Raw genomic sequence first — 15437 nt, 5'->3', positions numbered from 1 at the left:
TCTTTTCTCTTTTCTTTTCTCTTTTCTTTTCTCTTTTCTTTTCTCTTTTCTTTTCTCTTTTCTTTTCACAACAGTAGCCCTTTACTTGAAGTGTTCTTATTTAGGGCCTGTCAGAGATATAGTCAGATATTTTTAAGGAAAGTTGTGCTTGTGTGGAAGGCAGTGTTCTGGGTTCAGTTAGCAGCAGGATTCTTGTTGATGAAGGGATGGGGTTCTCCCACACCACACTAGGCTTTGAAGTTTTTGGTTTTTTTAAAGTAAGGGAGGCCAGTTCCATGATATGAAACATCTGTGTGTTATGCTCTCTGTAGTCTGTATTACCTGTAAAATCAGCTATTCTGTGCAGGATCAGCTTAATTTTTTACATTTTTTTGCACTCAGACATGAGGAATTACTTCGTCGTAGTCTAGCTGGTAGCAAAAAGATTTAGACTATTGTGCATAGTCTAAACTTTCCACTTCTGAAAGGAAACCTGAATAGCGGAGGACTGGCAGTCAGAAATGTCTTTTTCTATTTGAATAAGAGATTGCTTCACTTTGACAATCAGAAAACAAGCAAAATTCGTCAAGCTCTTTTCCCCTTTCCTATGGGCAGTGTTTGTTGAACCAGATTTTTTTCAGTGTAGCATTAGGAGGTAGGATGTAGTTATTTGACGATGATGAAAGGTGAAACTAGATGTCTGCAGAATATTTTTTGGTGTTGATGTTTAGTAGTGGCCTGAAATACATGCTAAATTGGAGAAAAAGAGCCCTCCAATGTTCTGCTGTTGAGTGGATCTGAGAGAAGGAAGAGAGAGCCATTGTCTAGCTTGAGCTTCTGAAGCCTTAAGAGGATAGATCAAAGCAATTGTAGTGCAAGGCTGCCTCTTCTTATTGTTGCCTTGTTTATGAAGTGTCTGTGAGTCAACTACTTTGGCATTCTGTGACAACTGAGATCCAGCAGTCATGTTTAGATACATGTTTTCAGTAATAGCTCATGTGCTTACTTTGCCTAACTTTGTCCAAGGTGTGACAGGAGTAGAAGGAAGGAGTATTTGAATTAAGAATTTTGCTTTTTGAGTATCACTAAAATTACTGCCTGCTTCAGAGGGAGTCTTTGATTTCCTGTGTTATGGAAAGTGTTCTTTTTTTGCTTCCCATGACCAGACATTCATAGTGTAAATTTGTGAGATTGGAGCCAGCTGCATTTCTTTTCTCACTCTGTGGACCAGAATTGGTTATGATCTGTTTGAAAGAATCACTCCACATAAAGATGAGAGAAATTTTTAAATGTGGGTGCTTATTTGGTCTGTCAGGTGTTTTTCTATCTTTTTTTTCTTACTACCTTCAACAGTTTAAGTCACCTAGGTTCTACTTTTTCCTCATATATACAGCATATAAACATACCTAACTACTAGTATAAAATAAGTTTACCATAGTTCTGACTGCATTCTTTCATACTTTATTTGGCATAATATATGTGGCATATATCTAAAAACCCACATAGTGAGAGAAGTAGAGTCTAATGATTAGTAGATATATTCGTGTATCAGATTACCATTGCATGTATTGTATTGCTAAGTAGAGATTCCAATCAGGAGTTCTAGAAATTCAGTGGATTGATGAATTTCCATGAAGTTAAAGGTGTCCGCATCTAATTCCCTGGTCATCATGTGGATAGGAGCATTTTTTTAAGTGGATATTAAAATCTCCATTGTTTAATTTTGAGGGCTTTGTTATTAGGTTAGAAATCAATCTTTATTGTCTGATGAGATAGCAAAGCTGTGAAAAGTGTGTGAATGAGTAGGATTCTGATGCTGTTTGAATTTGATCTCATCAGATTATTACCAAAGTGACTTCATAGCTGTACAAGGAGGATTGAGTAGTGTATGCTGATCTACTTGAAGACTAAACAGGAGTACAGTATATAGTTTATCAATAAGTACACTATTTTCCTGCATGTGCACTCATGTTTGCTATTTTTTGTTTATTTCTGTGGAAAAAGGTATTTTCAGTTTGATTTCTTATATAAAGAAATACATGAGGTCAAATCTGTCATGATCGGGGCTCTCATGAGGTGCTCACAGATGCTGCCATAATGAGATTTTTAGGGTCTTTAAATACTATCATTACACAAATTACTAATGCCTAAGGCTCCTGGATCTAAATTTTTGTACTTGCATATCTGTATGTGGACTTAAACAATACCTTACCACTTTCTTCCACAAGCAAAGAACTAAGTTCAGTCTGATGTTTATTTCATGTCCAGAAAAGCTTTTTAGCTTCCCCAGGACTGAGTGTAGCAAAGAAATAAAGAGAAAGTATTCTTTTTATTCTCCTCCATGCAAAATGTCATATACATGAAAAAATGTGGCCTATGAATTAGACAAAGTAACTTCAGTGTATCTTTGAATTTTCTGTCTTGTTAGGGAATATTTAGTGACCTTTTTAGAAATACTTTCCCTTTGATAGGGATCGTGGAATCATGGAATAGTTGAGGGTAGAAGGAACCTCCGGAGATTGTCTAGTCCAACTCCCTTGGCTCAAAGCAGGGTCAGCTAGAGCAGGTTGCTCAGGACCATGTCCAGGCAGAGTTTGAAAATTTCCAAGGATGGAGACTCCACAGCCTCTCTGAGTGAGCTGTTCCAGTGTTCAACCATCCTCACAATAAAAAAGTTTTTTTCTTACTTTTAAGTGGAATTTCCTGTATTTCAGTTTGTGTCCATTGCCTCTTGTCCATTCATTGGGCGCCACTGAGAAGAGTCTGGCTCCATCATATTTACTCCCTCTCCCATCAGGTATTTATACACACTGATAAGATCCTCTCTGAACTTTCTCATCTCCAGGCTGAGCAGTCCCAGCTCTCTCAGCTTCTTCTCATATGACAGATACTCCAGTCCATTAATCATCTTTGTGGCCCTTCGCTGTGCATGTTCTAGTATGTCCATATATTTCTTGTAGTGGAGAACTCAGAACTGGGTGCAGAATCCCGAATGTGGCCTCACCAGTGCTGAGTAGAGGGGAGGGATCACCTCCCTCAACCTGCTAGCATCAGTCTTCCTAATGCAGCCCAGGATGCAGTTGGCCTTATCTGTTGCAAAGGTGCATTGCTGGCTCATAGTCCAACCCCCAGATCCTTTTCTCCAGAGCTGCTTTCCAGGCTGTTGGCCCCCAGCATGTACTGATGTAGGGGACTATTCCTTCCCAGGTGCAGGACTTTGTGTTTTCCTTTGTTGAACTTCATGAGATTCCTGTTGGCCCATTTTGCCAGTCTGTTGAGGTCCCTCTGACAGCACCGCCCTCTGGTGTATCACCCACTTCTCCCAATTTTATATCATCTACAAACTTGATGAAGGTGTACTCTGTCCCATCACCCAGGTCTTATGGCTCATTTGCTTAATGAGCAGTATTGCTAAGTGGATGAGAAGAGAAATTTGGACTTTAATCCTATATTTGCCAAAAAGGCCGTTAAAGGTTGTATATTATTATGCACAATTCGTAGCGGTACAGAGATCTCATAGCTAATGCTGAGCTGGACTGGTGAGTCCTGATGGTGTTTGCAGGTGTACCTTCTTAAGATCTAAGAGGGTTGTTGCTGTATTCGTGGCATAGTAACTCAGGTCATAAGTCCTGCTAGGACAGTTCAACACATTAGTGTGTGTGAAGACTGCGGGTTTGTATACTACCTTACTATACTTTTTTATACTACCTTCAAACCTGCACTTGTGCGGAAAGTGTCTGGTACCTCTGTACCATATCTGTTGCACTTCTGGTTCTAGGGTTAAATTATGAAGTGCCTACTTAGGTGACTCGGCAACCCAGGTGTAGATACACTCCAAGCTTCTTCTGTAAAAATCCTGATGAATGTTGTTTCTGTGTTATTTTGGGCATCTATATAAGGCATTACTTACTAACACAAGTTGCAAAGTACCCAGAACTGATGGAATTGATCAAAACTGGATTTTGGATGCTTCATTAGGTTCCCAGTCCATACAGGAACACTGGATTTGAACTAATGGAGAGGAGCTGAGGAAGCTGAGAGCAAATTAAACACAGCTTTGAGAAGTCAAAGTAGTTCTGGTTAAAGTAGTAGCTGAGCTTAAACAAGATGCTGCCTTAAGTAGCTTTTCCTATTGTTGTTATGAGAATTTATTTTTGCAGCTAAAATCTGCACAGCCCTATCTTCTGTATATAGAACTCTATAGCTTTTGCTGTTGTTTTTGTGAGAATTTATTTTTGTAGCTGTAAATCTGCTCAGTCCTATCTTCTGCATCTAGAGCTTTAAGACTAACTTTAGCAATTTCTGCTAATTTCAAAAAGACCAAATGTATCACTTGAAAGATGCTTTTGGACATACATTCTTGAGCATACTGATATAATCTTTTGTTTTTTGTAGATACAGTCTATTTTCTTTCCAGAATGTTTGATGGATATGAAGACATAGAGGATATTGAAGTGTATGAAGATGAACTTTATCATGAGGAATCATCCAGTGAGCAGAGTGTCGATAGTGAGGTAGAATTTCATCTTTACAGCCAGATCCACTATTCCCAAAATCTTGGAGAAATCAGCAGGCTGGAAATAAATGAAGAAGCTGATGTTGCAGGAGTCAGGGATCAGAGTTCAGTTTTGACTGAGAAATTGCATCAAGACAAGAACATTGCTGAATTGACTGATCATGATGTCATTCAGATTTCAGATGGCCATGAGATCATCATATTGTCTGATACACCAGATGAAGACAGTGTTTACAAAAGCAAAGCAAGGAAGCCAACAAGCTCTGTAGATCCTGAGAAAAAATATGTCTATCCAGGAATTTCCACACCAAATCACGCCAAAGCTGCTGAGTATAATACCCTGGATCCTGCTGAATCTGTTACAAAAGTTTCAAGTCAAAGGAAAAGGGCTAGTGGGAAGCTTAACTCAGTTACTTCTACTGGAACTCATGTGATCCAAGATGTGATGGAAATAGATGATAGCTCAAATGCAGAGGAGGAGAGCTTGATCTCTGAAAGTGATCATGTGGAAAGTTGGATGCTTTTGGGATGCAGTGCAGATGACAAAGATGAAGATATCATTTTGAACCTTGAAGGCTGTGGAACTTCTGTCAGTGAAGGTTAGTACTTTTTAATCACTTTTTATCCTTTCACATGAGGAAGTTTGGCTGCAATGACATTGATGCCAATACTTTAAAGGGAACATAACTAGAAAGTAAATTGGAGTGTATAATGTTGGGTGCAAACTATGATGAAGCAAATAACCATTTACAGCATTATTATTTCAATAGTGTTATATATGTAAGTGTACTTTGTAATAGGCTATAAAAACAGTGTTCTGGCTGCTAGAAATTTAGCAGTAGTATCAGAGTGATATGTGCTGTGAACTTTCTGACTTTCCTTTATATTTCTTTGTCGTAAGGAGTGTGGGGGATAAAGAGGGGGTGCAGTGGCTTATTACTGTAAATGAAGTAAGTAGCAAAGAAAAGAGCTTTGTGACTAAAGACTTAAAGAAAATCAGAAGTAGGAATTACATAACAATAACAAGTTTTCTGAAAAATACAGCAGGGTAGGAACATAATCAGTGTTCATAACCCAGGGAGCAGTGTCATTCATCTTTTTGTGTGATGAAACCAGACTGAAATTTCTGCTCCTCTGCCTCCTGTGTGCCTTGGCTCATTGCCCCTCAGTTGTGGAGACACAAATGCTTTTTGAGGCTTTGCTGTATGCTAGACCAGGAAAATTACAGCTGAGGAAAGGGATAAACTGTAACAGGAAATGGGGAAGAATAGAGAGAAATGGACTGTTCTGTAGTTCTAAACTGTAGATTGGCACTAGTAAAGTTTTTTCTCAGGATGACCATATAAACAATGATATTGTTCACATGTTAGTAGTGATTCTTTGACAACTGAAGGGACAACTGAAAGATTTTCTTTCCTTCTTTTCTGGTCAAATTCCTCTTTCTTGCCAACTCAGTAACTTTTTGCCTAGTGTTTCTTGTGTATGTTTTTGCTTAGTTATCCATAGTTCTTTGCTAAATAGACTGTAGCGTGCACTGGATCTCAGACAGTTGATTAAAGACTTCAGTGTGGCCCAAGCTTCAGATAATTAAAAAATGCTTTCTGTGTTCCCAGTGCAATGTCAGAGGATTGGCTAAGAACACAGGTGCTGTTGTACAAACCCAGATAGCCACATTATATTTAGAATTTACATAACTATTTTTCTTCTTATAAATATTTTTAATGATTGTAAAATGCAGTTATTAAGAATTAATTGTAAGAATTAAGAATTAACTCAAAGTTGCTAAATTTTATTAATAGTTTTCTTTTTGTATTTTCATATTCTGACCTTTTCTTCAAAGCTAGAACAAATCACCTTGTGTTTTTTTTCTTAAAATACTCTCCCTGTTGGGGAGCAAATGTTTCAGGCAATGTGGTGACTCCTGTGTAGGGATATAGTTTGTACATTGCACAGTTAGTACATTTTCAGATTAGCTTCTGTTTTTCTCATAACTATTGGACAGGCAAATGGCCTTGAGTTAGGTTTCTTTTTTTCAGATTATGTATCTCCTTGGGTTTATGTGCTGAAATTGCTGATGGTTGCTCTAAAGATTACCCAAAAATAGAAGAATGTTTGAACATTTGTTTGAGCTCATGTTTGAGCCTTTAAACAAATTTCAAAATTACATATACATGTTTTTGGAAATATTTTGTAATTAATTTATCAGAAGGATTATGTCTAGCATGGAAAGGTGTAACATGAAAATGAAAATTCATGTCTGTTCTTTGTGCTCTCCTAATAAAGGTGTGCAAATGCTAACTGAGAGCAGCTTCTAAAAATGAATGCAACTTTAATATACTAGGTTAGTATCAGTAGAGAGTTTTGCTTTAGTTATGGTGTGTTTCCTTAACAAATGTAGTAATATGTTTCTTATTTTGGCTTAGGTTTGGACAATAACCAAGCTGCATTCAAAGCAGATAAGGGGGAAGAATTTTCCTAGCTTGTATAAACTTGTCAAAATGAACAGAACTTGAATTGTCTCATTTAATGTAAGAGATGTACATCTATTTTGAGATGCTTGAATTGGAAGTAACAGACATTCACACAAGAGGCTCATAAATATAACTTTTTACTTCTACTCTGAATTTTATTCTCCAAGCTGTTCCAGAACTACTTCAGCATTGAAAACCCTTCTTGCATTCTGCGTAACATCAGTAATGGTGTTATCAACAGGAATCTCATGCTTGGAGATTTAAGACATGCAGAACAGTCATCAGTCATACAGAGCAGTGTTGTACCACGTTCTAGATTTGTATACCCATCTTTGTTTTCATTTAAGCTTTTTCCTTTTTACATATATATTACTTTGCAGAAAGTCTTAACATTTGCACATTTTCTTCTGAGTATAAAGAAACAAGTTAATGACAATGTATTTAAATCTACTATATGTGATGGCTAGACTAGAACAGCATGCTCTAATGCTAACCCCTAACATAAGAATATACTCTGAAATGCAAAATGTATGGCACAATTGAATTGTAGGTTAAATCCATAATTTTTTACCTTGTCTGAAATTTCAGTTATTCAGGTAGCTCCAGTGCAGAAAGTTTCATTCAATTCTTGCTTTATTTCTAACACATATGATGATGGTGATGCAGAGACGCAGTTGGAAAATAAATTTATTCTGTTGTGTGTATATAATCAAAAGCCAAAACAGAATCAAAATGTTGTTAAATTTAATCCTAGTTGCTTGTTTTAGGGAGCAAAAGCCATAAATCTTAATTAGGTAAAGTAGCCATAATTTGTTTATTGAGCTTACACAGCATTACCTCTCAAGTTACATAGACTATAAAAGTTGGAACTTAAATATAAAAAATTTAAATTCAAAGAAGGAAAGGATTTTTAAAAAATTATTTGTTTTGGAAAGTTATCCTCTTAAAGATATTCTCTGCTAATTCATATAAATTATTTTGAGGCATGTGTAGTTGTATTTTCAGGGTTTCTAAAGAACAAGATAAAATATTTAGCAGATTACACAGTCTGTAAATTACTATTTTAAGGCTTGAAATATGAGTGAGGATGTAATGGAAAATTTAGAGCCTGGTGAAACCTTGCTTGTTCCCTTCTCCCCAGAAAGTGCTTATGGCTGTGTAAATGCAATAGACCTCCCATGACAGTTTCGTGGTATGTATAGTGTCCAGTTTGCTTCACATTAAAAAGGCAACTGAAATGTGAACAATAGTCTGACTATTAGAGGAGCCTGTTTTGTCAGTCATTTGATGAGTCTGTTTTTATGTTTGAGCCACTGAGATGCTGAGGTTCCACTGGAATCAGAAACAATTGCTCAAGGAAAGGAGTTAAGCATATCTCCTCATTGTGTTAATTTTTCTACATATTGTTTGCCTGCCCTGCTGTAAACTAATAGCCATGTAATTTTTAATATTCTTTATAAACATGCTTTCTTGATTCCAGAGAGAATCTTCTCTGCATATGGCTTTCTAGCTTCAGTGACCTTCTTCTATTGTAACAGAAAGAGGTGTCCCTTTGCCTTGGAAAACTGAGCATTGGTTTCTGGATCACAGACCAAGATTCACTGCACCTTTCTATCTTCAGTCAATATTTTGAAAATTATGGTCGGTCAAATCATACAGATGAAAACTTTTTCTCTCTTTTCAGACCTTCTTCCAAATTCCTTCTTTTATCTTTCACTTTTTATTTTTGGTTATCTAATACCACATTAAGTAAAACTATTTCTCCCCATATTTCTATAAAATGCAACTTCTGATCATACATCTGCTGTTTTTTCAGCAAATCTAACAGATTTGCAAGCTTTCTTTATTTGCAATATGAAGGTGGATGCTGACTTTCTTGTTTCATACAGAGAGATCTCAGGGAGCAAGGGGAAAGTAGTTACTGCGTCTGTAGTGATTTTGACGCACCTTACTCTGACTTAATTTTCTTTGATGAGATTACACATAGTTTGGACCTGAACAAGACTCTCAAAATTACATGCAATAAGCCGAGTTCAAAGACAGATTAGCTATACTTGACCATACCTGTATACTGTTTCCTGTGTATATCACTCATACCCAGCTTGTCAATTTTTGGATTTCTTTGTATGATATTTAGAAAAGTATACACATCTGTTTCTTTTTACTTCAAAAAAGAGCTTCCCCCCAATTTGTCATTTTAAAATCCAGTAAATCTAAGTCTTTAGTACAGTTTTTCTGAACTTTTAAGTTTTTGGAGCCCAGAATAAAGTGTAAAAAGTGAATCATTACAAATTGTACCATTTATTAAATGTATTGAATTCATTTTTAGTGTAGGAAAGGTTCCAGGTCTTTGAAGGAGGGTTCTCCCCTCCCACCTCTTTCCTTTTCTTTGCAATAAGAGTATATATGATAAGAATGTTAATCTCCTGTAGTTGGAAGTCTTTCATCCATTCCTTCATTAAAAGCTTCCTTTTAACATATTTCCTCTCCCATGTATAGCAGCAATCCTAATCTCTGCATTTATTTCCCTCCCGGCTTTTGGGAAGACAGTTTTCAAAGCTGCAGCATTGATGTCCAGCCACTAAGGGGTACAGAAAACAATTTTTCTTCTCACTGTTTTATCCTTTGCACACCCAGCACCTTCCTCAGAGACAATGGGCTAATTCTACAGCACTCTGTGCCTGGCAAGTTTGTGGCATGCAATTCATATGGTTGTTTTTGAATCCAAAGTTTCTATAAAACAGTGTATACTGTTCTCTGCTGGGGTATTAGAAATGGAATGTTTGTTTTCTTCTCTTGTTCTGATTTTTTTTTATTAACACAATAGTGAGGCTTTTAAAAGGGTATAATTGGAGATACTACTTCTGGCACTAGAAATTGCTATTAAAAGTAACAAATACTGGTTATCAGTTTTTCCTAGTAAACAGCATTACATTCAAATGCCCTTTGTGGTCATTGCTCAGCAGACTGAAAACCTCATTAGAAGCTCTGGAACCTTCTTAGCAGCTTTGGCTGCATTTTAATAACATTTTGAGATGTTGACGCAACATGAGATGGTTTGACTAATTTACATGTGCTCTGCATGGAGTAGATACTGCTAGGGATCCCAGCACATGATAGTTCCTGTCTTCGAGCAGCTGTGCTCCAGACTAGATATCTGACTCAAATTTTTATTTATATATAGTATCTATTTAATTCTAGCAAATATCAGTACTGAAACAAAAAAGTCTGTGTAACAAGGATAATGCTCTATGCTTTTATTTAGTTGTTCTGTTCTATGATTACATGAATGCTTTACTTCTTACAGCTTAAGCTTTGATGATAAATTCAGACAAATGAAGAACAGAAGACTCAACAGAATGTATAAAAGTCAGCCGAAGCTTATGGGTTGTTCCAAGATATTTTGAAATTGGTTCATCAAGTTATCTTATAACTTTATGAATATATGAAGTAATTTTCATGTTTTCTGACAGATCGATTTCTGACATTAGCTAAAATATATATATATTTTTAAGCTTCCCTGTAAAGGTTCTGAAATAAAGCCAGCTTCCAAGGGATAAATTATTTCACTTCAGGTATAGAATTCTAGGCCAGCTTTTGCTTTTACAGGCCTGTAAAACTGCCCTGTACAGAAAGAAATAGTGACCATCAAATACAGTGGAAGCTAGTATTTTCAAAGTGTTTTTTTCAGCTTTATACTTTGGCATCCACTTCCATCTTGTATACTGGGTTTCAAGATCTTTCTATGCACTGCCCTTTATCCATAGTAATTACGTCTCTCATGTAGCCAGTGAAACTGTAACAAAAATATGTRTCTAAAATGAAAAAAGGAATTTGAAAGCATTTAATTTTGCATCTCCCCTCAAAATACTATTTTCAGTGTAGGATAGAGTTTTCTATTTAGCAGCAATAACTGCAGCTTGTGGAACTTTTATATAGAGTCAAAATGGAAATAGCAGCCTCAGAAATTTAACTTACTGCTGTATCTCAATCAGCCATGCTCAAAAAAGGAAAAGTCCTGTATTAACTATCAGTGTTTAAAATGGATTCTTGTAGATATATAAATGTCAATTTTCTTTTAACTCTTCATGATACTACAAGGGACTATTAAGAAATCTGACCACATCTGTATTTTTCTCTATACTATTATTCATATCCCTTAAATGTATTTTAAACAGTAAAAAAACATGCAAGCTTCTTTCTTTAAAAAAAAAAAAAGGAAAGAAAAAAGTTACACTAACTAGTGTTTTTCTTCTTTAATTTACCGTTTTCCTTGACAACTAACTTTGAACACTTGACCTTTGCAGGGTGTAGCATGTTTGTGTTGTAGAGCCTTGACATTTGTAGCAAAAAGTTATTTTTTCTACAAAAAAGTCTACAAGAAACTTTTCATTCTGTTACATCTTAGAAAAAACATTTTAAAGGGCTGTTTTTTCGTGTGCTTTTGGATGCCTAAGTTTGCAGATTTGCTGAATTTCATCAAAAGTTGCTTTCAAATTTAAAAATGATTTTTGGTGAAAATTAAGGAATTACGACTAAATTTTATCAATAAAAATATTTATGTGCTGCATTTCATAGCATCAGTAAGACTCATTATTGTGGTCCCTATACAAACTATTATGACAACACACACACAAAAAAGCAAGGGTTTACTTTGTGGTAATTATGAGTGCTTTTTTATAGCATGTTACTGCACACAGAAGATTTGCAAACAGCATATTTACTGTTGTTTTCTTTTCTTCAGACGTTTCATAGAAACTCTAACCTCGGAAGCTTGTTAAATATTGTAATTCAGTTGCTGTGGGCCATGCTGTATTAATGTCTGCTCAGCTGTCCATTTTAAAGTTTTTACAATTTAAGTGATCCACTTCAGCCCCGAGTAAAATTTGAATGCCACCTAAAAATATTCTCTTCTTAGTAGAAAGAATTAACCACTTAAGACTGGGCAGTTGGAGGGGATTGGTAAAAGGAAAAGAAAAAAAGATGCTTCAATTTAAAATGAAATTTCATGTGAAATTAGGCTATTATCACTCTTATTTTTCAGTATAATAAAAATTCGTTGAGATATTCAGTGCAAGTAGGACAGTGCCTTCCTTAACATGTTCTGAAGTTTCACTTGGATTTTGTTCTTACTGCTACCACAGAGTTCCATGTCTCTTGAAGGGGTCAGTGCGGTAAAGATTTGAGGCCTGAAATCTGTATGTCTCAGCAAGTTATGTTTGAATTCAGAGAGCTGCCTGTAAAGACCAATTGGCGAGACTGGGGCTCAACTGGGTGATTATTTATATGGAGAAGCTTTTAAAATTAAAATAGAAATTGTGGAAGTGAGTAGTCTTCCTTTCAAAGTTCCTGTGCATTTACTAGTATGTTGGTCTTTATAAAGATGCATTGTAGTTATTTAATAGTTCTGTCTTTATTTTTAAGTTCTGGATTTCCATTTTATATAATATTATTCATGCACAGTGACATAGATTTTGCAACTTTATACTTATTTCCACAAATAAGAATAAGTTAACAGAATTATGCTAGATCACACCAATTAAATTTAAAATTAAGGTTTATGTCACAAATTTTGATTTTTGTTTGGTTGTTTATGTATTGCTGAGGTTCTTTATCAGCTTTCTTTCTCAAAAGTGGAAAAGCTAAAAGCTGTGGCTTTTCATGTAAGTTTGGGGAAGAGGCGTTCTTCCTTTTGTTTGCTAGAACCTTAACATTACTTAAATGTAATAGGAGTTTTTTGTGCATGAATTATTTTAACAGAATGCACCCTCGAGCTGTAATAAGCAGTGGGAATACACCTACCTTTTAGAAGATGCATGCATATGGATATTTTGATTAAAGAAAAAAAGTTAATCTTCTTTACGGTGTAAAATGGATACACTTGAATCTCTTGATTATTAAAAAAAAATAAAACTAATAAAGTTCCTTTGGAAATCTGAAAAGATCTAGATAAAGTATACCTGCGACCTCACCAGGCCCTTTTATCTGTACAGATTTCTCTGCCTATTGTGGACCATAGCTCTAATTTAAATTTCCCATGGCTTTAGGTTGCTGACTAGGTTTTCTGCAAGAGTGCCCATGCTTACATGGTCATATATTCCGGGTGACTTTTTCACTTTTTTTTCTTTTTTTGCTGTTCTGTTGATTGTTAAAAGGGGAATTTTTTTCCACTTCCCTCATCAGTTTGATCTTTCTTCCTTGTCCCTATTTGTTTGAGTTTCTTACAGGTGGGGAAGAAGTCTCACATTGCAGTAGAATTTTTGAAGAGTGACAGGAAACTGAGTTAGTCCTTTTAAGGAGGAGAAGTTTAAGATTTTTAAGTAATTAAAAAATGCAAATAATTTACACATAACAAAAAGAATATACCAAAGAGAACGACCCAGGGTTTAGAAAGTAAAAGGTGAAATCTGAGTTTACCTACAAAGGGACAATATTCATGTGGGCATGTGCATGGAATAAGCACAGAAAAGAATGAGTTTATATTAATGAACTTTAAACAAAGATAAAACTAATACACTAAAGAAGGACTAGTAAGAGGAATAAAATATATTTATTGTAATCATTTATTATGTATGTTCTTGTTTATAGAAATACCTAGTGGAACTGATTTTATGTTTTGAAGTTGTGGGCAATCGAAACTGATAGGAATTTAGAAGGATGTCAAAAGATTTAATTTTGTGAGTTCTTAGGCTATATTGGCATTTTTCTGGAGAAATCTAGACTTTTTTACAGTAAAGAATTCACTCCATTTTTTTCTGATAGGAATGTGATACACTGAAGATTTGAAAACTGCAAGTCTGTTAAACTACTGTCTTGTCAAAACAGGCCACATGCAGCATTTTAGATACTTTTGTACGTCTTACTAAAAAGTGAGAAAAACTTACTGTGCAGTGATAATGTCACAGTGACCATTAATCATGTGAGTGTATTTTTAGCCAGTATTCACTTAATTTATTATTTTTTTTAATCTGGAGGAGATAGGGAAGTATATTCTTGGACTGTTACATTATCTCTGTGTATGCATCTATATAATAGAAAATAATAAGTTCTGGTACAATTATAATGGTTGTCTTTGTACTTTGTTAATGTACATAAATAATAATACTGGACATCAATTATAAATATCATGTGTGTTTTATTACTTCATTTAATTTTTAAGAATTTGCTTCAACAGCTTTTACTAGGCAAGAATTGTGGCATCTACAGGCAATTAGTTAGTATATCTAGATGCACGTATCATTTTGTTCATCACCAAAAAGCCAACAATCTAGTGTATTTTAAAATGAATGCATTCCTAAACTCTGTTTCACTTTGTTAATTGGCTTCTGTAGTGTAGAGACAGTTTTTAATCTCCAAGTGTAAATCCGAAGTAACTTCAAACCTCTAGAGAAACTCCAGATTAGTGAGGTTTTAACTGTAACCAGAATCTGTCCAATTTTCTGGTCCTCAATTTGTTCAAAACATTCTGGCTTTCCCAGAAAACTCTCAGCATTGACTAATTTCTCCTCTTTTGATGTATCAATAAATTAATAGGAGTCCTGTCTATTCTAGGGAAGGTAGGAGAGGCAGGATTATCTGCCACCTCTGTGTATAAATTGAGAAAAGTTGTAGATAATGGATGTTTCAGGAGTTTTGTCTAAACAGTCCATTGTTCAATTTTTGTTCTAAGTGTTTCCAGTTAATAGTGGTGTTCCTAATCAATATGAAATTTTTGCAGTTGTTGAATTTAATTTTTAACTGTTCCTTTTTATATGTGTGAAAATTTTTAGCACCAGGAATATTTCAAATCTGCAAGGTTGAACCTTTTCTCACTTTGTATGATGGTGATCAAGTGTGTCAGTTTTTTGTTTAATACCCTTTCCAGTGTCTCTGATTTAACATTTTATGCAACAGTGGTAAGTGTCTTGAATATATATTGGGAGGTAATAACATGGTTAGAAATCTGAAAATAACAAAGTAAAAGCTCTGTATATTCAAGTGGACTTGTATGCAGAATATGATGATGTGTGGCTTGTGTTACGGAAACACTGAAGCCATCACACCCAGCATACAGAAAATAGTATATACATAAGTGGTTGCAAAGATTGTTTTGTCACCAGTTTTCTGCTATTTCTGTGAATTCCTTTGTTGTCTTTGTACAATGTCAAGTTTGAAATTTGGTTGTTGTTTTTCTTCTTTATGACCACTTTTTTTTAGCAAACTGTAGGTGATGGGAGCTCATATGTGCTAAATGTAGCTCATATGTGCTAAAAAGATCTTATTGGATATAGCACATTTTGGTGCCAGATGGTCACAAAACTATTCTTTACTTAGTGTAGGTAGATTTAGCTGCAAACACTTTTTTGTTGTTAATCGTGTTGCATAGGCTATTGTAGCACGTTCTGCTTTCTTTAAAGCCCTGAAACATAAGAAACAGCAAAGTCCTCATCAGGCATTCTAAATACTTTATAAATCTTCCTCAATCAACTCCT

The 15437-nt window shown here is 35.3% G+C and overlaps 1 protein-coding gene across 7 annotated transcripts in view; it reads left to right on the top strand.

Annotated features, from left to right (window-relative positions):
• Positions 1-15437, top strand: part of ZCCHC7 (zinc finger CCHC-type containing 7) — a 123126-nt gene that overhangs the window by 3533 nt on the left and 104156 nt on the right. For 6 of the 7 annotated variants that reach the window (XM_026073239.1, XM_026073238.1, XM_026073237.1 and 3 more), the window contains exon 2: positions 4375-5094. In XM_026073239.1, the coding sequence (XP_025929024.1) occupies positions 4398-5094 (697 nt within the window). In that variant the 5' untranslated portion in view covers positions 4375-4397. Of the gene's footprint in view, positions 1-2740; positions 2777-4374; positions 5095-15437 lie in introns of those variants that run through there. The other variant, XM_026073233.1, reaches the window with a different exon arrangement.

This window comes from Apteryx rowi, unplaced genomic scaffold, assembly GCF_003343035.1.
Source record: "Apteryx rowi isolate R43461 unplaced genomic scaffold, aptRow1 scaffold_364, whole genome shotgun sequence".
Lineage (NCBI taxonomy): Eukaryota > Metazoa > Chordata > Aves > Apterygiformes > Apterygidae > Apteryx > Apteryx rowi.
This window is presented reverse-complemented; position numbering and strand designations above follow the sequence as displayed.